The sequence below is a fragment of the Sebastes fasciatus genome, chromosome 3 (genome assembly GCF_043250625.1).
Source record: "Sebastes fasciatus isolate fSebFas1 chromosome 3, fSebFas1.pri, whole genome shotgun sequence".
Taxonomy (NCBI): Eukaryota; Metazoa; Chordata; class Actinopteri; order Perciformes; family Sebastidae; genus Sebastes; species Sebastes fasciatus.
This window is the reverse complement of record NC_133797.1, coordinates 16,756,415-16,782,067: the sequence shown is the minus strand read 5'-3', so window position 1 is coordinate 16,782,067 and position 25,653 is coordinate 16,756,415. Positions and strand designations below refer to the sequence as shown.

General features: G+C 40.3%; 2 protein-coding genes and 2 pseudogenes across 4 annotated transcripts in view; 3 read left to right on the top strand and 1 right to left on the bottom strand.

Annotated features, from left to right (window-relative positions):
* Nucleotides 1–4,829, top strand: part of tbck (TBC1 domain containing kinase) — a 57,356-nt gene extending 52,527 nt beyond the window's left edge. For all 3 annotated transcript variants that reach the window (XM_074629290.1, XM_074629289.1, XM_074629288.1), the window contains one exon: nucleotides 3,844–4,829. In XM_074629290.1, coding sequence (XP_074485391.1) covers nucleotides 3,844–3,954 — 111 coding nt within the window. In that variant the 3' untranslated portion in view covers nucleotides 3,955–4,829. The remainder of the gene's footprint in view (nucleotides 1–3,843) is intronic.
* The window catches only part of aimp1a (aminoacyl tRNA synthetase complex interacting multifunctional protein 1a), a 111,610-nt gene that overhangs the window by 68,994 nt on the left and 16,963 nt on the right, over nucleotides 1–25,653 (bottom strand). The window lies entirely within an intron of this gene.
* Nucleotides 5,017–14,341, top strand: LOC141764252 (arachidonate 12-lipoxygenase, 12R-type-like; annotated as a pseudogene).
* On the top strand, nucleotides 17,710–23,764 carry LOC141764253 (polyunsaturated fatty acid lipoxygenase ALOX15B-like; annotated as a pseudogene).

Below are 25,653 nucleotides of genomic sequence, written 5' to 3'. Positions count from 1 at the left end.
AACCATATTGATCATTATAAATTCTTCTTTTGTGCTCTCTTTGGAATAAATTAACCAAACTTAAATAAAAAAAAACTCAGCAGGGACATTGCTTTGGGCAACATCCCAATTTAGAAAAGATGTCCTCCTTCTATATGTTGGAAAGTAAGAGAGGGAAATAAGTCGTTCTCCTTAATTGAAGAGACACGAGTCCTGAATTTTTTAGGGAGCAGCAGAAATATATCTGTTTCTAACCTGGTTAAAAATAACCATAACAGAGAGTAGTGGAAGAATTCATCTGCAGAGAAACTGGAGTGTAAATACAGCTGTTTCTGAACTGTTTATGGCTCATGTTATCAGAGCGTGGTCATAGCTCTACTATTTTGCGCAGTAATCATCATGTGCTATAAGCTGAAGCATAAATCAGTGTTGTTACACAGGCATTAGTGTAATTATGATTTAACATTATCATCATTTTGTATTAAGTATGATCATTGATCACCATCTTCATCATCACACAGGCAAGTATGATGACTACACACACACACACACACACACACACACACACACAGACCACCACCATGACCAACCCCACACTTGAAATTCCACATTTGAGTTTCAACCTCAGTAATTCATCAGACCTTTCAGTCGTGCAGGTCATGAAATTAAAGGTCGATAAAAGGACTCAATTGTGCTTAAATGCCATCCACATCTGTGTGCACCGCACCAGTGGCATTATCATTAGCTCTGGGGCAAAGCAATGAGTCTGCTCTCCATGTGCTCAGGCTTTACTGTACAACTTTAACATTTAAACCCTATTGGCATTCAGAGGTAAGCCTGATTCTTCACGCTCTGTTTTTATGTGGGCATTTCAGCTGATTGAATCTGAATTTTTTTAACTGTACTCATAAACCCCTCCGAGTGTGTGAGCAACAACCCAAGCAGACAAAAGTTTGGTTTTGTTACTTTATGGTAGACACATGAATGAAATGAACTGAATGAATCGGCCAGTTAATCAATACAGTTGTTCAGAAAGATAGTTTTGCACATAAGTTGTTCACTCCTTATTTTACATAATTTTCTTTATTTTCAATTTCAATTTTTCGACCAGGATCAAAGTAGTAGAGAGCATGGCTTTGTGAGCCTGTGAGCCTCCCAGCATTTTTTTCATTTAAATCAAAACAAGCCGTCCTCTGAGCTGGACACATAACATTGGTCATTGAACATTGGCTGTAAGACCAGTGGTCAGGGACTGTCCACAAAGTGCATTGAATATTTTTACCATTATAAATTCACCGAAATTATGCAAAAGCACATTTTTCCAAAATAAGCGTTGTAGTATAACCAGGAAGAGACCGTTGATGATGTGTGAAGTGATTTTGGTATCACTACACTGTATAATAGTGAAGTTATTGAATATTTTTCTGGCGTTGCACTTTGTAGACGGTCCCTGACCACTCGTCTCACAGCCGGCCGCGCATACAGACCATTGATGTATTAAGAGACCAATGTTATGTGTCCTGCTCAGAGGACGGCTCGTTGTGATTAAAATGAGGTTGTAGCTTGTTGTCTACCTTACTACGGTTAGAAAGATCCCTCGTTGGTGTTTAAACAACATTTCGTTTATGAGTTATTGATCCGGGAAGTTCAAATCTGTCCATATTTTCCAACTTTAGTGAACTAGTTCAGTTCTGCATTACTCTTCCACAATGAAAAAGAGAATACACTCTTCATCTGTAGAACGGTATTGAATATGTTTACCAGTATTATTTTGGCCTGTGGTTCACACATTCACCAGGGTGTTAATTATCTCCTCATTATTTAGGATTGCTGATACTAGATTTCGTGCTGACTTGCTCATAGTGACACACACGTCTAGCAGCACCAACATCTGTACGGATAATGACCAAAAACAAGATGGCAGCAGCACCGAGATGACGACAGATTTCATTCCATATTGTCAGTTTCATTCAATATATTCAGGATTTCATTCAATATTCTCACATTTCACATTATGTATATAATAATTTCATGAATGGCATGCCATAATATATATATATGTATAAAACAATTTTGCAAATATATACAAAACCATATGTGAAATAATCAAGCCTATGTTCAGTCCAATGAACTGTGTCCCTCTTTTAGGCATTGCATCACACAAATGTCTTCACATGTTTCAAATAACGGCTTTAGCAACTTAGTTATTATATAATTACCTCATTAAGTCATTACCTTTTTATTATTTATTCAGGGAGAGGTTCACTGAGAGCAATGCTCTCTTTTTCAGGAACGCCCTGACCACATTGACACAGTTACACATTCACACCTGGAAGCTGCCCAGTACAACCACAGTCTGTTTGGCTGGCCACTGAGCAGCTCCACTGGAGCAGTTGGGGTTAAGTGCCTTGCTCAAGGGCACCTCAGTAGTGGTAATGAGGGAGGGGCAAGCGCTGCTTTTCACTTTCCCCACCCAGATTTATCCTGCCAGTCCGGGAGATTGAACCAGCAACCTTGCGGTCTCAAGCTCTAACCTTTAGGACAGCACTGCCACATTAAGCATTAATGTTGAATGCCCACATATATCTGTAGACTTTGAGAAAAGATAAACTACCATGCAGAAGATAAGAGAATATGGCAAATTCAGTGAAGCCTTAATGGACAGAAAATACGAGTTGCTTTTTGCCCCTGACATGTAATTAAAGCTGTGCATCTCAGAGTACACTCCTGATGATACATTGCATGACACAACTGAAGTTCATTCATCAATTCGTTAATTCCAGTTTTTGTAATAACTGCGGTGTATGATGAAATCTTGGAATCAGATACAGAGGTTTCATAATCAGATTCCCAACTCCTTACACAACTACAAAAAGTCTGTTCAATTTAAAACAATATCCCTGCAATATTTCGTACCTTATTTAGTATTTTTTTTAGCTTACAGTATTATGTTTCAGTCAGATTTGTGTTGAGACAGTGTCAGAGAGGTGTTGAATTAACTTTATGGTAATCTTTGACTCTGCAGTTACTGCAGATATTGCATCACAGTACATTGTATTAGAAGGTGTGTCTACAGTAAATACAGAGGGTTGTTTTATCAACAGTGAGTACACAAAAGCATGTGACAGAGAAAAGCCTAAGGCAGGTTCAGTTTAGACAAGTTCCTTTTCTTGTCTGTAAAATAATTTGTTGTCTCTTTAAATTTCACTTTACTTCCTCAAAGTCACAGTTTTTGTCTTGTGTCTTCCCCAACACTGACAAACCAGACACATAATATAATATGTTACACATACATGTGTAACGTAACATACAGTGTTTCCTAATTGTTGAAGGGCTGTTATTGTGTAAAGTAGGACTGGATAATATTGAGAAATACAAATATCACAATAATTTTGACAAAATACCTCAATAATGATATCGTGACAATATTGTAGGGTTGACTATTGGTGCTTTCACAAAATATTTACACAATGAGATTTTTGATAACTTATCATCAGTAATGTGGATATAATGACTAAGTGGATAAAGGCAAATAATAGAACAGCTAGAACAGTGTGGTAAGTTCAGAAAATAACATCACTTTACTGTAATGCAGCCTTTGAAACCAGGAAAAGACATATCACGATATTACGATATATTGCCATATCACGATATTACGATATCCAAAAAGACGATATCGAGTATCATATCACAATATCGATATAATATTGATATATTGCCCAGCCTTAGTGTAAAGATGTTATTTCACATGTGCGGTGAGTATTAACTCAAGAAAACCACATAATGATGTTGGAGTCGTATGAGCTGATGGGTACTTGTAAAAATAACTGTTTTTTGCTTCTTCTTTTTTTAATGTCGTCACAGTTTGCAGCACACCTGGTAAAGGTAAATTTCCAACGTGTTTGTACCCTGGATGGAGGGATCAACAAGCTGAAGCCCACTGGACTCCTGACTGTCCCCTCCCCTCAGATCTGACCCACATACCTCAGCTTCACACTCACAAAAGGGACGAGTAGAAAGACTGTATATTGCATTTTGAGCTGATATTGAAGCAACGAAACAAATTGACTTTTTTTTTTAACACATTCTAATTAAACTGTTGTGCAAAATGAAAAATTGCATTGAAATAATCCCCTGAATGATTGAATCAATTATTTTTTTTGGAACAACTGCTATGTGTTTTATTAGCTTTGCACTGATAAATTGAGCTGTCTATGACCATAAATATGATGATGTATGTCAGCCTGTCTGTTCTGAGCCAGTTGATCTAGGGAACTGTGTTATATACTCAGTGGCCACTTTATTAGGTATACCTGTGCTTTCTAATACAATCCAATACAACTGTATATTGCTCAGTTGTTTTTTTTACACTGTGAGAAAGGTGATATATGTTATATGTTTTAGCATTGACTAGGCCATAGTTAGTGGTGGTGTTGTATCGGACTGCATTATATTCAGAGGTGTAAAAGGGGAGCACACCTCTCACTATAGTCCAGCACAACACCTTTAACTATGACCTCATTAATAAACATGTAATTGACTTAACACATTTCTGACAATGTCAACAAAAACTGAACATTATATACTTATAAGGCAAAGCTGTTGTATTGAATTGCATTAAATTGTACAGGTGTACCAAATAAAGTGGCCATTAAGTGTATGTTTGTGTTAGAAACAATAAAAATAACTCAGTGATTTGTGCATTTGGTGATTTCATAACTTTGCATTTACCTTGTTTACCTGTCAATGAATTGTCTCTACTGCATATTGTGTCTTTGCCATGCCATATAAATTGGTCATTATCATGTTACAGTTGTTTATAATAAAAATATCTAATGAATCAGGATAAACTGTGTAAGTGAATGCTTTGTTTTCTGATATTTTCAGTTGACTGTGATGTTGTCACATGCAACGGTGGAAAAACTGGTTTATCTTAAATGATGAGCTAACGCTGCCAGAAGACATAATTACATATTGCATGATCATGTTTACAGTTGCGGTAACTGTCTGTTTGTACCGGTCCATTGCATCACCAGAGCTGACTATTGCTACAAACAAGACACTCCCACAAAACAGTATATATAAAAAGAGGTGGTGATTACTTGTCTCAAAGTAGTAGTTCGTCAAAAGAACTTCTTGGTCTCATTAACCAGTAAGAGGGATGCTTTATAAATTTAAAAGAAAAATTAAATTTTTGTTGTTTTATCTTTTTCCAATGCCATTTCATTGTGATACCAGTAATTTAAAGTTTTTTTGTGCTCAGTTTCATCTAGTGACAGTTAACCTGATCAGTGCTGAGAATGGTTATTATTATTCTCTCCCCACCAGGATTCTTCTGCTTTCCAGTGTGAAAATGGTGGATTATGAAGTGACCGTATCCACTGGCTATCGCACCAGTGCCACCACTTTTAACAATGTCTTCATTAAGCTGGTGGGATCAGATGGCGAGAGCGAACGCAGTTGGCTCTTTTAGCCTTCTTCAGCGGAGCAGTAAGTCTGAAATATCCCTCTAAATGTATAACACGCTGTCTCAACTTTGCCAATACTTTATAGATTAGAGGCACATTAAATATCAATTTAGAAAAGCTGATAGGAACCCTTGCCAACTCAGACTCTCTATATGATATTGTATTATGTAAATTTGATGAAGTTGATGACGTTGATGACGCTTTGGATAAAAGTGTCAGCTAAATATATGTAATGTAATGTATTGATGTTTTCAAATCATTTCTGTCGTTATTCCAGGAGTCTAGTTTTACAGTGTCCAACCCCGTCTCCCTCGGAAAACTGGTCCTGATAGAGCTAGACAAACAGCGTCTCCTACTGTTTCCAGAAGACAACTGGTTCCCAGACAAGGTGGTAGTGAAATCCCCTGAGGGAGACATCTACAACTTTCCCATCTACCGCTGGAACACTGACAGCGAGGTGCACCGCTTCAGAGCGGGAACAGGTTTGTTGTAATTAGCTTGTGTAACATCCTGGACGCTGTTCACTGACCTCAAAAGACATAAAAGAAAGACAAGTTCTGCAAGTTAGACAATAAAGAGGCTGGAGTAAATTCATGCTAACAGATTGTATAAATACATTTTAAACCTTTAAACTGTTATGGTTCTTTGTTCAAGCTCTGAGAGTCTTTGAAGACGACCATCCTCTTGGCAGGTACGATCGGGAGCAGGAGCTGAAACTGAGAGCGGATGACTATCGGTGAGAACTCAGAGCTTATACACATTTTACCTTTGTGTACCCCAAAACTAACATGCATCCAAGCCTCTTTGGTTGAATATATTCATGATATATAATGATAAATAAACCACCATATGCCATTGTTACACCTGCCAGGGTATATTTAAATGTATAATACTGAAACGTAACTTGCAAGATTGCAATATTGAATATGTGTCAATTATATTATGCTTGCATATTCTAAATTAAAACTGCAGATACACTGGTATCTAGACTGTCCGACATTCCTCACTACTCTCCTCTTCTTGATTTTTCTCAGCTGGGATGTGTATGCAGAGGGAATACCCCACAACATAAAGACAGACGGCCCACTTTCTCTGCCTGCTGAGGTCCGCTTCTCCTTCACCAAGACCACAGAGTTTCTCTTCAGTGTCACCACTGGGTGAGGTCCTCAAATAGATATCTATCTATGTAACTATGCAACTGTCTATCATTCGTGATTTAAGGCTTCATAATAAAGTTACTCTATTTTTATTTTCTAGGATCGCTGAGCTGCAACTGAAAGGACTTGCTGATTCCAAGGAGAACTAGCCTGATATAGATGCTCTCAATCGGGTGTTCTGGTTCAAACGGACTGACATATCAGGTACTATCATGATAGTTTAATGAAATACTTGATACTGCATTCATAATAGTACATTCAACTGTTTTCATTCAGATATTCAACGGTATTTCTACCTAAAAAACATTATAATGAAGTTAGCGAAATTGCAACCATAGTTCTATAAGCACACTCTATGGGTAAAACTCTCCTCCAATAGCGAGCATGTATTCTCCCACTGAAAATTTGCCTAAACGTAGCCAGCCAATCAGGACCCCACAGTATGTAAGGCAGCACACACTGTCTGCTACCCTACACCCTCTTCAGCGAGCGACAGGGCCCCTTAGTAGAAGGCTCCGCCCTCTACTGGACTCTATGGGAACAGTGGGTGGAGCCTGACGAACGCACGCCCTGTCGCAACATAACAACGACCCAAGCACACTGATCTTGACGAGGTCTCCGGAGCCCACCTACTTCTTTATGTTCTAGGCCACCACAGCGGAGAAGTAAGGGGCCCTAGCCAACCCAGTTGGTACACAACTGAACTAGTAGAGCCATGGTCTAACCTTGTAGGGGTCAAAACACAAGCAATAGACACCCTGCACACGACATTCCCCTGGTCGTCAAGGAGCACGGGAACATGTAGGTGTATCATGCCCAGAGGGGGGTCAAGTGCAATACAACCAATACACACCCCACCCTTTCCGCCAGTCCTGTGTAGTTCCAGCGAGCACAGACCCTGAAAAGGAGCCCGACATGTCCAAGAAATAGAACCGTATGAATGGACAGGGCATCGACCACGCTGCCGCCATACATACTGTTTGTCCTCGACACTCAACCCACCGAACAAGACCGCCACACTGCCACAGGATGGACCACAGTGAGGTTCTCTTCCCGCCTGCCTATAGGCTTGGAAGATGATGCACTTACAAAGCCATCCCGCCAGGCGTTTCTTGGATAGGGCTTTACCGGCGACACAATTCCTGAAGCACACAAACAGCTGTTCAGTGCGTCTGATGGGGGCCGTGCACTCAACATAACATGCCAACACACAAACTGGGCAAAGCAGATAAAACTTTGCCTCCCTGTCCCCTACATGGGGTGGAAGACAAAAAGCATCCAACTGTATAACCCTCAACCTGAAAGAATTCTGTAAGAGCAACACGACCTCCTCTCCACGCCAAAACAGATAGAGCCAGAGCAACACGACTTCCTCTCCACGGCAAACAGATATAGCCAGAGCCACACAACCTCCTCTCCAAGCCAAATAGGTAGAGCCAGAGCAACATGACTTCCTCTCCATGCCAAAATAGATAGAGCCAGAGCAACACAACCTCCTCTCCACGACAAATAGATAGAGCCAGAGCAACACAACCTCCTCTCCACGCCAAACAGGTAGAGCCAGAGCAACATGACCTCCTCTCCATGCCAAAATAGATAGAGCCAGAGCAACACAACCTCCTCTCCACGCCAAACAGATAGAGCCAGAGGCACACAACCTCCTCTCCACGCCAAATAGATAGAGCCAGGGCAACACAACCTCCTCTCCACGCCAAACAGATAGAGGCAGAGCCACACAACCTCTCCACGCCCAATAGATAGAGCCAGGGTTGCGATGGGCATCACTTCCGGAAGTCCCTGCGGAGAGATGTCGGGATGCTGATATACCAGACACCGATAAGATATTGTTGTCATCATAATCATCTGCAGACGAGGCTGGTGTCTCAGCGGGAATGACCGTAGGCAGCAGCAGAACACTGGCAGCTGGGGGCGGGATCTCGACAGCATCGATCTCACTTGCATCGCATAGTCATCACGTAGCGTTGGTGGAGTGATCCCACCGCTGCTACCATTGAATCTTGGGCAGTGCTCAGCAGGCCTGGCAGGCTGATGGCTGCTCAACACCGCTCTCTGCATAGTTTGCGCCAAGGCACTCGAAGCACGAGTCGTGAAGATCCGTCCCGGCGACTAGGCCGGGACACGTCAGGCACTTACGAAGCGACGACTCTATCCATGGAGATAAGCAGTCAGTGGGCAAATCGCTATTCGCTGAAGAGAAAAAGGATAGCAGCAAATGTTTATGCCTCCGCGACAGCCGTGGCTGGAAGCATTATGTTTTTGAGTTGTCTGTCGCACACCCGACCCATTCTCGTGAACGCAAGAAATTCCCTCCAGGAACACTCAGGAACTGGAGGGAAGTTCTTAAAATTTGGCACAAATGTCCATTTGGACTTAAGGATAAAATGATTTGATTTTGGTGGTCAAAGGTCAAGGTCACTGTGACCTTATGTCCGTCCCATTCTCATGAAAGTGATATCTCAGGAACGCCTTGAGCAAATTTCTTCAAATTTGGCACAAGTATTCACTTGGACTCAAGGATGAACTGATTAAAATTTTAAATTCAAGAATTGATATGATAATTATGACAATTTCACAAAAATATCTAATAGGATAAAATGATGAACTGATGACATTTTGGACAGACATGCATGTAAATTGATACTTGACTGGTTGGCGGAGGCATACAACTGTGAGGCGATAATTCTAGTTATTCCCGTTATAAGCCATTAGATTCTACTGACTACTGACCAGTATATTGGCTTCTTTACTTGGCTCATCAAAAGGGATGAAATGTGACATAAGGAAATGTGTATGTATCTAAACATGAAAATGATCAGTTCTTTTTAATTAGTTTTAAAAACGTTTTTTATAGTTTTAAATTTGGTGCTATATTTGACACAGTGGATCTTACGAGAATAGTTTTTGGAAGCATACTTGATTTATTGCTGAGTTAGATGAGAAGATTGATACAACTCACACTGCAGATGGAGCTACAGCCGGGTGGTAATTAGCTTTGCTTAGCTTTACTTGGCTCATTAAATGGGAAAGATATGTGACAGAAGGAAATGTGTATGTATCTAAACATGTAGAAGACTCCTAATTTTAATCTTTGCTCATAAGAAAACTAGTGACTGTATTTAATTGCATACAATCAAGACTCTGACATTGAAACAACTAGAAAGTGTCCAATCATGTCTGTGGCTCTGCATTCTGTGTATTATTGTTTCCCGTTTTCCAGTTTCACATGACGTGGAAAGTTAAGCTGATAACAGTGGTAGAGTAAGATTTTCAAGCTTAAACTTTTAAACTCAGTGATGTTCAACTCTGTTCTTTCTCCAGACTATGTCAAGGAACATTGGAAGGAGGACGCTTTTTTTGGCTACCAGTATCTAAATGGTGTCAACCCCATGTTGATCCGACGTTGTTCAACTCTGCCCTGTAACTTTCCCGTTACTAACGACATGGTCTTCATCCGTGGTGGGAGTAGCTTGGAAGATGAACTGAAGGTGATTGTCTTGATCTTGATTGATCTTGGTTTTAGAATCATGTTTTGCCCCATGACATGTTAAACTTGTAATTGTATGTTGCACTACCATGTTCACTTTATGTATGTAATATTCACACTGTATGCATGTGAGTCAAATCTTTTCTCCCCTCACTCAAATTTAAAACAGAATGGAAACATATACCTGTTGGACTACAAAAGTTTGGATGGAATAAAAGCAAACATCATCAATGGGAAGCAGCAGTACCTGATGGCTCCCCTGGTCCTGCTCCACAAAACACCTGATGATAAACTGATGCCAATTGCTATTCAGGTAAGATTAGCACTTAAAAATAGCTAATAATTAAGATGTAAGTTAGAGTCTTGATTAAAGCAACAGTCATTCAAGCTGCAAGATGAAGGTTCTCCTGCGACAGGAAGCATCCACCTTGCTGAAAGTGTTCTTGAAGCAAGTAACTGGGTTATTTACAAGTAGCAGCTACCATGGCTAGTATGTTGATGGCAGCTATGAATCCTCTGCTAGCAAAAGCAGTTTATTTCTTCCTACCTGAGCCCTAGCCAGGTAAGAAGAATCCTCCCACAGCCATATCCAAGTTTGACAGGCTGACAGTTGAGTCTGATGCGAACACAAGTCAAGCCAAAGCCTGAAATGGCTTTACAAACTGTCCAATATAAGAAACCCACTGTCTCTAGGCCCTTGATTCGGATCAGGAGGAACAGAGAAGTGATCCCTCTTCCTGGATGGAGACACATGCAACACTATAGATGTCATATGTACAGAGAACACAGAAATACCTTTTGTAAAATTACACTAATATAGTGCAAATATATATAAAGAAGATGGATCAGAGTAAAGCAACATTTTAAGTATTGTCAATTCAGCCTGCCTCGCTCTTTCCCTATGTCAAAGCCATGAGAATTTAGCATGCACAAAAGCGTTGATGTATGTACATACAACAATTACAAAGAATCCATAAACATGATTGATCAATACTGGTAATGAATTGAATGGATTGAATGAACCACATCCTCCTTCCTCCTCCTGCAGCTGAAGCAGACTCCAGCAGCTGACAACCCCATCTTCTTTCCTACGGATTCTGAGTACGACTGGTTGACGGCCAAGATTTTTGTGAGAAGTGCAGATTTCAACGAGCATCAACTCAACGTTCACCTGCTGCGCACTCATCTGCTGGCTGAAGTTTTTGCCGTGTCACTGCTGCGCAACATGCCCATGGTGCATCCCCTGTACAAGGTAACTGAAAGAGAGGATACTGAACTTACTGTAGTTGTAGTTTTTAAAACTGGCTGATTTTTCTATCTTACATGTTGATGAATCATAATGTTTTAGTGTGTATATATTTTCACGTTTTTCACTTCTAAATGGTATAGAACATGTTGCCACTAACAGAGTTCCCTCTTTCTCTCAACTCCTCGTACCTCACACTCGCTACACACTGCAGATCAACTTCTTGGCTCGACTTGTTCTAATATCTGACACTGGAGTTTTCACACAGGTATGAAAAGACCAACATGCTCATTACCTAAACAATGTTTTTTTTTCAATATCATGTACAGTATTTGCCTCTAACTATATTCTTAACATATTTGACTGTTCTCTAGTTTGCAGCTTCTGGTGGAGAGGATATGATGCCATTTCTGAAGAAATCACAGAACTCACTGACCTACAGGTCCCTCTGCATACGAGACGACATTGCTGAGCGAGGGATGGAGGATGTGCCGAACTTCTACTACAGGGATGATGGAATCAAGCTTTGGGATATCATCTCCAGGTAGTAGGCTTCAGATGTCCTGATATTGGAAAATAAGAGACCAAACCCGGCCTTCTCTAGCTAGCTTTTGTTCTCTAATGCAACACAGTTCATTTTCTTATCATGTTTACCAAGAAATAGTTGCAGCATGCAAACTTCAAACTTAAAAGCAAGCCAGGCTAACTACTTCCAGTCTTTATGCTAAGCTAAGGTAATTACCACCCAGCTGTAGCTCCACACGTAAATCCTCTCATCTAACTCTCAGCAAGAAAGCAAGTATGCTTCCCAAAATGTTGAACTATTCCTTTAAAGTTGTATGGTCTACTGTGTCAAATAGTGCACACATTTTTAAAACTAATAAAAAAGAACTGATCGTTTTAAAGAGATGGGCATTAAATTGTCGTACAAAAGAGTGTCTTACTGCTGTGTGTAAAAAATGTATAATTCAAGTAGGAGTGTTTTTTACAGAACTTATCCACATTTCTCAAAGGTATGTGAAGGGAATGATCACCTTCTACTACAAGAATGACGATGAGGTCAAGAAAGACTCCGAACTGCAGAAGTGGATTTCGGACATTTTTGAACATGGATTCCTTTCCCATGCAGAGACAGGTGAGCTTTAAATGAAAGGTCAGTCTTAATGATGGTAAATGTGGCCATTTATGTTCAATTATATTATCATATCATCATCATAAGGACAATTTTAATTTAGTCATAGACGTCTTTCAGTAATGCAGTTTATTCCCTCTAATTCTCAGGAATTCCTCAGAGCTTTGCCACCGTGCCTGAGTTGGTCAAGTTTGTCACCATGGTGATCTTCACTGGCTCAGCACAGCACTCGGCTGTGAACACTGGACAGGTGAAGCCTTTTAATTTACAGGGATGATTTTATACAATTATAATGCATGCGAACATATGGTAATCAACACAAAAGACAGAGTAAGCTGATGGGAATGTCATTAGATTTGCAGGTATTTGGTCATAAATGTGGGTAATACTTTATAATACAGCCCTTGATATATAGTGTAATTTCTCAACTTTTACCTGGTAATACTTCTTAACTTACGGTGTAATATCGTCTCATGAATCAGTATATGAAATACTAACTGTACCAGTTCCTACTGATACTTACATGTAGGTACAGCAGAACAAGCGAGTAACTACTGGGTATAGAAAAGAGAGATACGTTATACTGTAAGCATTTCAGTAAGTTGGCCTATTCTCCACTGGGTATTTTAGAGGACAGGAGAAATGATTGATACTGAAAGTATTTTTGTAAATACTGGGCACCTAGTGGGTACAGTACTAGGCAGGTTAGGTACTAGGTACCTTTTTGCCTGATGGTGACACTAGGATGAAAAGTCAGAGGGTCACCAAAGTTATCACAGGTTATCCTGAGGTCAACATGAATGTCTGAACTAAATTTAATGACAATCCAGCTGAAAGTTGTCGAGATTTTATGGCACTACATCCAATAGTTGTTGAAATATTTCAGTGGGGACCAAAGTAGTGGACCGACTGACATGGCTCGGCTTCAAAAAGTATTAATCAGATATCTATCAATCATTCATTCATTCATTGCAGTATGACTATGGTGGCTGGATGCCCAACACTCCCATCTCCCTGCAACGTCCTCCACCAACCACAAAGGGCACAACAAGCGAGGCCACGATGCTGGAGACGTTCCCTGATGTCGCCACAACAGTTCAGGGAATGTCCACCCTGTGGCTACTTAGCCAGCAGTCCTCTGACTTCGTAAGTAGCCAAGACTTCATGAAAATGAATTACATAAATAACATTTATGTTCAAGTTGTGTAAAGTAGGTTAATATGTCATTCATTAGAGCAAAAATACCTCTTTGAGCCACTGAAAAAAAACTCTTGGTCACTTCCTAAAGCTGTACATTATATTGACAATAGTTTTTCATTTTTCATTGATGTCATCAGGCCCCCCTCGGCCACTGCCCGGAAGAGCATTTCAGTGAGGAAGCTGCCATCGAGCAGATGAGGGAGTTTCAAGGACAGCTTAAAGTGTTAAGTGCGGTCATCAAAGTCAGAAACGAGAAACTGGAGGTCCCATACACGTACTTGGATCCAGAGGAGGTAGAAAATAGTGTGGCCATTTGAATATCAGAAGGTGTGACCTCCTCAGCTGTTGACCAAATTCAGCTTCATATTAACAAAAATGAGAAAGAGAAAAACTGCATGTTTTAACTGATACTATAGTGGAAATAATCTATTGCATGGGATCGTTGTATGCTGGTTTGTCATTTTTATATAGTCTGATTGATTTAACTGTGGTGAAAATGTACTGTATAAATCATAATCAACATCTTAAGTCTTTTCCTTAGTTCGTCAATGAATATACAGGGCATCTTATCAAAATAAATTACGAATGTTAAATAAAAAATGTGAAGCTGCTGCTTTGTTTTAATGATACAAATAAAGGTTTTTATCATGTAAATATGTTTAACTTGTACTGACAGTGATATAGGTCAGTAAGTAAAGTGTTGTTCTTGATCCCATTTAAGGGTCTACCATAGACCTTTGCATTTCGGCCACTTGTATACGCAATATCATTCTTTCGGTCACTACCCAAAGCTCATGACCATAGGTGAAGGTTGGAAGGTAGATGGACTGGTGAATCGAGAGCCTCTTCACCACAACGGTCCCGTACAGCGCCCGCATGACTGCCGACGCTGCACGGAACCGCCTTTCCATCTCCCACTCCATTTTTCCCTCACTCGTGAACAAGACCCCGAGATACTTAAACTCCTTCGCTTGGGGCAAAGACTTACTCCCCTCCCGGAGTGAGCAATCCACCAAATGCAGACCACCATGGCATCAGACTTGGAGGTACTCTCAGGTCTGTCCAGCAGCCTCCCCCACCATCTGATCCAACTCACCACCAGGTGGTACAGTTGACAGTTCCGCTCCTCTCTTCACCCGAGTGTCCAAGACATACGGCCGCAGATCTGACGATACAACCACAAAGTCGACCATAGATCATTGGCCTAGGGTGCTCTGGTACCAAGTACACGTGAAAAGCCCTGTGCTCGAACATGGTGTTTGTTATGGACAAACTATGAATTCCAACAACAAAACACCACTCGGGTTCAGCTCAGGTAGGCCGTGCCTCCCAATCACCCCCCTCCAGGTTTCTCCATCGTTGCCCATGTGAGCGTTGAAGTCCCCCAGGAGAACAATAGAGTCCCCAGTCGGCGCTCTTTCCAGGACGCCAGCCAGAGACTCCAAGAAGGCAGCGTGCTCCGTGCTGCTGCCAAGAGCAGGTGCAGCAGCAAATTAAACTGACATTTAATGCAAATTAACATGTACTTTAATTGATGTGCTATGTTATAATAAAAGTAATTTTATTGACATGTACATGCTTGTGAGAAGAAGGAAATTAAAATGATTAGATTGGCCTTCCCTTCCACCATGACGTCAACCCTGTCTCAAGCTTTCTTTTGAAGAGGTAAAATCCACATCTTACTTTAACTTTAGTTCAGTTTATCTAGTTTGGTCATTTTCAGTTTAGATAACTCAAATGCTCATGCTACTAAATAAATAATCATAAGCTGCAAAGCAAAATGTTAAATAGGCCTATCCTTTTATAGTCACTTGGTCCCTCTACATATTATTTTGATATATGCATGCTATTTGTCCCCAGAGGTCTTAAACACAAATTTGGGTGCACACTAATCCCTCAGTTAATCATTATATTTTTAATATATTTTTTTTAGTCTAAAAGTATAAGACACCTTTTTAACTTTGTTTGTGACCCCTTTTCACTGTTACATGTGCTTAAACAACATATATAATTAAGTTCATGATAATCAACTAACTAACTTTTATCTCATCAATGCCCACAGAATCTCACAGACACCGTAAACCCTCCCCCTCGCCTCTCACCAGGTCGAGAGGCAGATCTGTGCTACATGTTAAGATCAATGTTATCCATTCATTTACTGTGTAATAAGTATACATATGTCTATATATATACATATATATATATAGGCCTGTTGTGGTGTTTGTATACCTATATGCTATAATAATAAAGCTCATTTATGTTGTGTAATTGGTTGTTGTAATTCATTTTAATTCAATTGGTCAAGTTTTATTTAGTGGTTTATATCATCTAGGTGTTTGGTATCATTCCACAGCTAAAAGAGCCCTAATCTCAAATATAGAATAATTAATTATGTGAAGCGAATTAGTATTAATCCGATAAAAGAAATTTAAATGCAGAATCTAAACTTTATGTTCAAATGGGAGTGGTTAGCTGGACACACCAGTGACACCAGAGCCTGTACAGAGACCTAGAAAACTACACACAACACAGGGATCTCCTCCTACTTCCTCATCTGACTCTGACTCTGACTCTGAGTCGTCAAACTGCAACAGAAATCAATACGATTAGATGCTAGATGCTAGACTAATAGAGAAATTCATCAGTAAGCTTTAACCATAAATTAGGCTCATATCTAAATTTAGAATATAAAACTGTTTCACAATCTCCCCTGCTGCTTCTTAAATTCTCAAAATGCTGAACGATGCATTAATATACATAAAACTAAATTTAATTGATAAACGTCAAACAACAAATTTAATTGATAGAACCACTGAATTGACTTGGTCACATTTGATTAATTCCTATTCATAAATATTCACCGTTGTATTCACTGTATTCCTTCATTCGCCCTTTATTCATTCTATTCCTTTTATTCATTCAATGTCTTTATTTATGCATTTATTTTCTGTATTTCTATAGTTTAGTCATGTAGTTAAATAAACATTTTATTTATAAAAGAACTTGGTTATTTACTGCACTACCTTAAACTTAAAACACGCATCTGCACTATGTGCACTACCTGCAGCCACCTCTTCTAACCACTGGTGCACTTTTTAAACTTACTTTACACTACATCCCATATACCATTTTATAGACTGTACATATTACATCTATTTATTGTACGCTACATTTTTTATTGACGGATAGTACACGCTATGTTCATTCACTATGTTCATTCACTATGTTCATTCACTATGTATATTCTGTATTTCTTTTTATTGTTTTATAATCTTTTTGTACACCTGTACCTCTGTACCTGCACTTTGTTGCTTGGACACGTGAATCCCCCCAAAGGGTTAATAAAGGTTCATCTTATCTTATCTTATCTTATCTTATCTTATCTTATCTTATCTTATCTTATCTTATTTAATTCTACATGCTAATGCTTTAACAAGAATGATTGAATCAATTACTATCATGTTACAGTTGTTTATAATAAATCTATCTGAATCTGGATAAACTGTGTAGTTGTAGTTGTTGGTTATTGTTGTTTTAGCATTTAATCAGAATTCATATTTTTAGTTGACTGTTATTGTCTCACACTTAACAATGGAAAAGTTGGTTTATCTTTATCAAATGATCTAGTGCTGCTTTAACACATCCCTGTTTGCATAACATTCCTGCCGTTTGGCGAGTGCAGTAATTGTTCATACATGCCCAGCATTCCGTCACCAGAGGTTTTTTATTGCTATTGCCAAGAGCCAACACCCAAAAAAAAAACCAGTATAGGAATCAGTAGTGATTACTTATATCAAAAGAGCAGTTCATCTAAGGAACTTCTCGGTCTCATAAACAGGTAAGAGAAGCTTTATGAAATGATTTCAGTTAGTAATGATTAGACTGTAATCGATTGGTGAGAAAAGACAAATTTGCTGTCATTGTGCCAATGTCATTTTTATTATGATCACAGTATTTAATAGGGTTTTTTTGCACTCAGGTTCATCTAGTGACAATTATTTCTTATGCTTTCCAGTGTGAAAATGGTGACTTATAAAGTAACCGTATCCACTGCAAATATCACTCATGCCACCACTTTAAACAACGTCTTCATTAAGCTGGTGGGCACAGATGGGGAGAGTGAACATAAGTGGCTCATGGGCTTAAAAGGAGCTTCATCCTTCATCGCCGGAGTAGTAAGTCTGAAATATTGCTTTTTGTATGTTTAAATGTGTAACAGTCGTCCTCAAGAGATTTTAGGCACATTGAATACTGCATAACATTGTTATTTTATGCAGTGTGAATATATTGCACAAGTTTGATTTTGTCCACCCTTCTACATTCAGGACTTGTATGCTAATTATTGTGATGTTACAGCTTAGTTGTTGGTTATCAAATATACTTTATTTTCATCTTGTGTTTGCTGTCCTGGCTCCACAACAGTTTCTCTTACTAGATCCCTTACTGTTTCTAAATATAGCACTTGAAGCAGATGAAGTTGATGAACTTAAATGATTCTTGCAATTTGTGGGTTGTATGCAGATGATTGAATGCGCTTAATGTAAGTTGTTTGGATAAAAGTGTGCATAAAATTTTGCGTAATGTATAAATGTTTTCAAACCATTTCTGTCGTTACTCCAGGTGTCTAGTTTTAAGGTGTCCTGCTCTGTATCCATTGGAAAACTGGTCCTGATAGAGATAGACAAACAACCTCTCCCACTAATGCCAGAAGACTCTTGGTTCCCAGACAAGGTGGTGGTGAAATCCCCTGAGGGAGACACCTACAACTTTCCCATCTACCGCTGGATCACTGGCAGCGAGGTGCACCGTTTCAGAGAGGGAACAGGTTTGTGGTAATTAGCTTGTCTGACATTATGTAAGCTTTTCATTGACCTCAGAAGACATTAAAAAAAGACAGGTTCTGCAAGTTAGATAATAAAGAGGTTGGAGTAAATTCATGCTAACACAATATAAACTGTACATCAACAATTTTAAACTTCGTTGTTTTTTTTTCTTCAAGCTCTGACAGTCTTCGAAGACGATCATCATCTTGGTAGGTACAGTCGCCAGCAGGAGCTGATTCAACGAGAGAAGGACTATCGGTGAGAGCTCAAAGTTTATACCCAATATGCACCCCAAAACTAACATGCATCCAACCCTCTTTGGTTGAATATATTCATGATATATAATGATAAATTAACCACCATATGACACTGTTACATCTGCCAGGGTATATTTAAATGTTTTATACTATGTTTCAATTATATTATGCTTGCATACTCTAAATTAAAACTGCAGTTACACTGGTTTCTAGACTGTCCAAAGTTCCTTACCACTATTCTCTTCTCTATTTTTCTCAGGTGGTCTGTGTATGCAGAGGGAATACCCCACTGCATAAAGTCAAAAGACCCTTTCTCTGCCTTGTGAGGTCCAGTTCTCCTACACCAAGTCCACAGAGTTTTTCTTCACTGCATCCACTGGGTGAAGGCCTCAACATATGTCAGATATCTATCTATCTATCTATGGACCTGCCTAAGATTATGTAGGTAATAAAGTTTCTCTCTGATTTTATCTTCTAGGCTGACTGAGCTGAAACTGAAGGGACTGACTAGTTGCAAGGAGAAGTGGACTGACATTGGTCATATCGGTCGGGTGTTCTGCGGTAAACGGACTGACATATCAGGTACTATCATAGTAGTTTAATGAAATGATCTTTACTTGGCTCGTTAAATGGGGGAAAATATGACAGAAAGAAGCATGTGCAGTATGTATCTAAACATGTAAAAGATTCCTAATTTTAGGCGTTGCTAAATTGTAACACATTGTTTCCCATTTTCCAGTTTCACATGCAGTCTACAGTTAAACTCATAACAGTTGTAGAGTAAGATACAGTCAAGCTGATAACAAAGTAAGATTTTTCTAGCCCAAAGTTTGAAACTCAATGAAGTTCAACTCTTTTTTTCTTTCTCCAGACTATGTCAAGGAACATTGGAAGGAGGACGCTTTTTTTGGCTACCAGTTTCTGAATGGTGTCAACCCCATTTTGATCCGACGCTGTTCAGCTCTGCCCAGTAACTTTCCTGTCCCTAACGACCACGTATACATCCGTGGTCAGAGTAACTTGGAGGATGAAATGAAGGTGATTGTATTGACTTTGATTGATCTTGGTATTAGAATCATGTTTTGCCCCATGACATGTTAAATTTGTAATTGTATGTTGCACTACCATGTTCACTTTATGTATGTAATATTCACACTGTATGCATGTGAGTCAAATTGTTTCTCATCCTCACTCAAATTTAAAACAGAAAGGAAACATATTCCTGTGTGACTACAAGAGTTTGGATGGAATAAAACCAAACGTCATCAATGGGAAGAAGCAGTACCTGATGGCTCCCCTGGTCCTGCTCCACAAAACACCTGATGATAAACTGATGCCAATTGCTATTCAGGTGAGACTAGTACTCAAATATAGGTCATAGTAAAGATGTAAGCTATCATCATTCAAACTGTAATATGTAGGTTCTCCTGCGACAGGAAGCATCCACCTTGCTGAAAGTGTTTTTTTCTTCCTTCTCCTGCAGCTGAAGCAGACTCCAGCAGCTGACAACCCCATCTTCTTTCCTACTGATTCTGAGTATGACTGGTTGATGGCCAAGATTTTTGTGAGAAATGCAGATTTCAATGAACATGAACTCAATGTTCACCTGCTGCGCACTCATCTGCTGACTGAAGCTTTTGCCGTGTCACTGCTGCGCAACATGCCCATGGTTCATCCCCTGTACAAGGTAACTGAAAGGAAGAACACTGAACTTACTGAAGTTGTAGTTTTTTCAACTTGCTGATTTTTGCATCTTCTAAAGTTGATGAATCATAATGTTTGTTGTGTATATTTGCAATTAAATTATTTCACCGCTAAATGGTATAGTAGCATCAAGATTTCTGATTTCGTTAACATGTAATAGTGTCACTAACAGAGTGTCCTCTTTCCCTCAGCTCCTAGTACCTCACACTCGCTACACGCTGCAGGTCAACTTCTTAGCTCGACGTCTTCTAATATCTGATGGTGGATTTTTCGAAAAGGTACGAAAAGACCAACACGCTCATTCGATCATCAATATTTGTTTTTTCAGTATCATGTACAGTATTTGCCTCTAACTATATTCCTTACATATTTAACTCTGTTCCTTAGTTTGTAGCTTCTGGTGGAGAGGATATGATGCCATTTCTGAAGAAATCACTGTCCTCAGTGACCTACAGGTCCCTCTGCATACCAGAGGACGTTGCTGAGCGTGGGATGGAGGATGTGCCGAACTTCTACTACAGGGATGATGGAATCAAGCTTTGGGATATCATCCACAGGTAGTACAGATGTCCTGATATTGGAAAATCAGAGCCCAAATCCTGCCCTCTCTACCAGCTAGCTTTTGTTCTCTCACTCAGTTAGTTTTCTCATACTAGTTTGTTTTCATCAGTCAAGCTGCAACATGTGTGTTGGGTTTACCCCTTCTTCTGCTTTTTACCAATGGTTTATTTGCATAATTTCTTTCAGTAAGTGCATCTTAATGCATTTTTTATTGCAACAAAAGTTTGTGTTGAACATGCTCTTTTGTAGCATTCACTGTCACCAGAGGCACAGAACTTGAACTTGTCCACATTTCTCAAAGGTTTGTGCAGGGAGTGCTCAGCGTCTACTACAAGAATGACGCTGATGTCAAGAATGACTCCGAACTGCAGAAGTGGATTTCGGACATTTTTGAACATGGATTCCTTTCCCAAGCATGCACAGGTGAGCTTTAAAGAAAAGCTCAATGTAATGATGGTAAATGTGCACATTTATGTACCATTATATTATCATAATGCAAACTTTAATTTTAACTTTAACTAAAATTAAAAATGATTGATAAGTATTTCGTAAATACTGGGCGCCTATGCGGGGTACAGCACTGGTAGACAGAATCTAACAGTTGACAACAATGGCATCCTGCTGTACCTCTGAAGTAATTATGGCATGACTTATTTTGCAGTTGTGATGTGCTATTAAAACGTAATATGCTACTGGGTGTTGTGCAATAAAAATAAACCCTTTGCTCATTACAGCACAATAATTACTTACAGGTGTGCCTTTGGCAGGCAAGCTACACCCACTGAATAAAACTTTATTCACTTTCTGTCTGAAATGCTCTGCCTTAGTGCCTGTCTCTTTAAAAACCCCTCCCAAAAAAGAGAGACTGGGAAAAAAATATGGCGCACAGTATAGACCCATTTCTTCACTTGTTCTCAATCCAAATCATACAATGAAGTACAATACATAGGCATTACAAATCCCTGGAGTGTGGGTGTAGCTTGCCGGCCAAAGGCACGCCTGTGACAGTTACAGTATAAATCATTTCTCCTTTCCTCTAAAATATATCTAATATCTAAAGTTACCCAGTACTAACTAAAATACTTACAGTATAATTTATTTCTCCTTTCTTTTAAAAGTCCCATTTGTTACTCCCTTATTACGCTGGACCTAAATTTAGGAACTGGTACATATTTTATATATACTGATTCATATGACGATATTACACTGTACGTTAAGAGGTAATACATGGTCAATGTTGGGAAATTACACTATATAAATCGCGGGCTGTATTATCAAGTGTTACCAAATTTTGACCCGATGATGGTGATGGATGAAAAGTGAGACGATCATCCAAAAGTTATCACAGGTCATCCTGAGATCACATAATGACAATCCAGCTGAAGGTTGTAAAGGCATTTCTCTGAAAACCACAAATGTTAACCTCATGATGGCGCAAGAGGAAAAGTCCACCAAAGTCATTAATATTCATCCTCTGGGGACCATGAATGTCTTTGTTCCAATCCAAACTAGTGGACCGACTGACATGGTGTGGCTTCAAAAAGTATTAATCTGTCATCTATCAATCTACATTCATTCATTGCAGTATGACTATGGTGGCTGGATTCCCAACACTCCCATCTCCCTGCAACTTCCTCCACCAACCACAAAGGGGACAACAAGTGAGGCCAGGATGCTAGAGACGTTTCCTGACGTCAACACAACAGTCCAGGGAATGTCCACCCTGTGGCTACTCAGCAAGCAGTCCTCTGACTTCGTAAGTGCCCAAGACTTCATGAAAAATTTATTACAAAAATCACATTTATGTTCAAGTAGGTCAATATGTCAGTGAACAAAAATACCCTCTTTGAGCCACTGAAAACTTTTTGCCAATAGTTTGTTTGATAAACATTAAAATGTTAGTGGGAAAAAAAACCGTTTTAAATGTATCTTTCATGTCATCAGGTCGCTCTCGGCCAGTACCCAGAAGACCATTTCAGTGAGGAGATTCCCTGCAAGGTGATAAAGGCTTTTCAAGGAGACCTTCAAGTGTTAGGTGCGGTCATCAAAGCCAGAAACGAGGGTATGGCGGTCCCATACACATACATGGATCCAGCGAAGGTAGAAAATAGTGTGGCCATTTGAATATCAGGAAGTGTGACCTCCGCAGCTGTTGGCCAAATTTAGCTTTATATTAACAAAAATAATAAAGAGAAGAACTGCATGTTCTGTTTTTTTAGCTGACACTATAGTGGAAAGAATCTACTGCAATGTGATCGTTGTATGCTGATCTGTGATTTATATACAGTCTGATTGATTTAAAGGTCCAGTGTGTAGGGTCTGGAGGTATCTAGTGATGAGGTTGAGATTGTAACCAATTGAAGTCTCTCCTGTGTGCCAAGGCTGTTGGAGAACTACGGTGGCCAATGGGGAAACGCGAGATGTCTCTCTAGAGCTATTTGCAGTATAACAGAGCCAGGGTGTAGAGTGTGTGTGTACGTGGGAGATGAGTGGTGAAGCAAGAGAGAGAGCGGCGGCGACAGGAGTGAGTAACTTTATCGACTCCGGCCCAAACAGGAAAAGTTGAGTGTTTGGTTCGTCCGTTCTGGGCTAATCTGGGAAACTTGGCGGTGCAACATGGGGAACTCTGTGGAGAGGACCTGCTCCTTATGTAGATATAAACGGCTCATTCTAAGGTAACGAAAACACAATGATTCATATTATCAGGTGTATACACAATATATACACTAAATTATACAGACCCCAGTGTGTCAGGATGGGGGACCACACCTCGGCCACTCTGAACCTGAGCACTGGAACACCACAGGGGTGTGTCCTCAGTCCTTTTCTCTACTCCCTCTTCACATATGACTGCTCAACTATTCACCCCACCAACACCATGGTCAAATTTGCAGACGACACTGCTGTAGTAGGACTGATAACCAACAACAACGAGACAGCCTACAGGGAGGAGATCCAACATCTGACACAATGGTGTTCCCATAACAACCTGGATTTAAACACCACTAAAACAAAAGAAATGATAACAGACTTCAGGAGAGCAAGACGGGTGGAGCACTCTGCCCTCTGCGTACTTGGAGAGGAGGTGGAGAGGGTGGACTGCTTCACGTACCTCGGAGTCCACATTTCGTCAGACCTCACCTGGTCCAAAAACATCTCTCATCAGGTGGGGAAGGCCCAGCAGAGACTCTACTTCCTCCGGAAGCTGAAACAGGCTCACCTTCCTCAACACCTGCTGATCAACTTCTATAGGGCAACCATTGAGAGCCTCCTGACCTACTGCTGCACTGTGTGGTTTGCTAGCTGCACAGTGGAGAACAGGAGGGACCTGCAGCGGGTGGTGAGGATGGCGGAAAAAGTGATTGGGACCACATTACCCCCCCTCAGTGACCTATACACTGGTCGGCTCTGTAAGAAAGCCAGCTGTATCTCCAAAGACCCCACCCACCCTGGACATGTACTGTTTGCTCCCCTTCCCTCCGGAAGGAGATACAGGACAATTAAAACACACACCAACAGACTACGAAACAGCTTTTACCCACAGGCTGTCAAGTGTGTAGAACCCCCCCCCCCCCCCCCAAAGGCTGAGGACACTAGCTGCTGAACCATAATTTGCACTTTATGATGATGATCCACTTATTTATTGTTCTACTTGTGACTGAATGTTTTAATGTTTGTTTTTCACTGCAAAGAGCTGCTAAACTGTTTTTCGTTGTTTTCAATGACAATGACAATAAAGTATCTATCTAAAGAAAACATACTTATTAATATTATATTCCATTTCTGCTAATAGATCCCCCTAATTGATACACACTGGTCCTGTAACTCTGGTGAAAATGTACTGTTTTAAATCATAATCCATATGTTAAAGGGACTGTTTGTAACTTCTTACACGTATGAATCAATCCAGGTCGGTGTCCCATGCGCGCTCGCGTGTGGCTACGCTGTTCAGACTCAGACTCCCACACAGTACAAGGAAGCACCAAAACTAAAAAAGTTATATCTAGTGAAGCCTGTCTTGCAAAATAGTGTTGGCTGCGGTCGGAGGATGCGGGGGAGACCGTAGCTTTGGTCTCCAGGGCCGGAGTCTCTGCTGTACCCTGCTCCTCTGCTCCCCTGCCTGCCTGCCTTCACTCACACGCCGCGCTCGTTCTCGCTATTTCGCTCCACTCTCACGTTTATGCGCGCACACTACACACTGCAGAAGAGTTAGTAGCTCTGAGAATATCTAGTGAATGTACAGTGGATGTTTGTGCAGAAATAAATGCTGCAGCTCCTCCAGACCAACAGAGGTTTCCCGTGTCTTGTGAAGTGACGGGGCCCCGCAGCGAGAAACGATATTGTCTCCGACCAAAACTCCGGTGTCTCCCCTGGTCCTTCTGACCGCGGTCAGGAGGCTGAGGCAGGAAAAGCCAACACTAGGATCGGCAGTGATTCATGCAGAGACCTTCGTCTGGTCAGCTAACATTACTGCCAAGCAGGTGAAATATAGAGTGATATTGTGGTTTTAGCTGACGTGTGTCGCCTCACTGTTTTGAGCAATGTTCGTTCATGTCTATTTAGAGTGAGCACAAGCGCGAGCCCGACGCTGACTTCCGTTAACGGCCACAGGTGTCGCTGT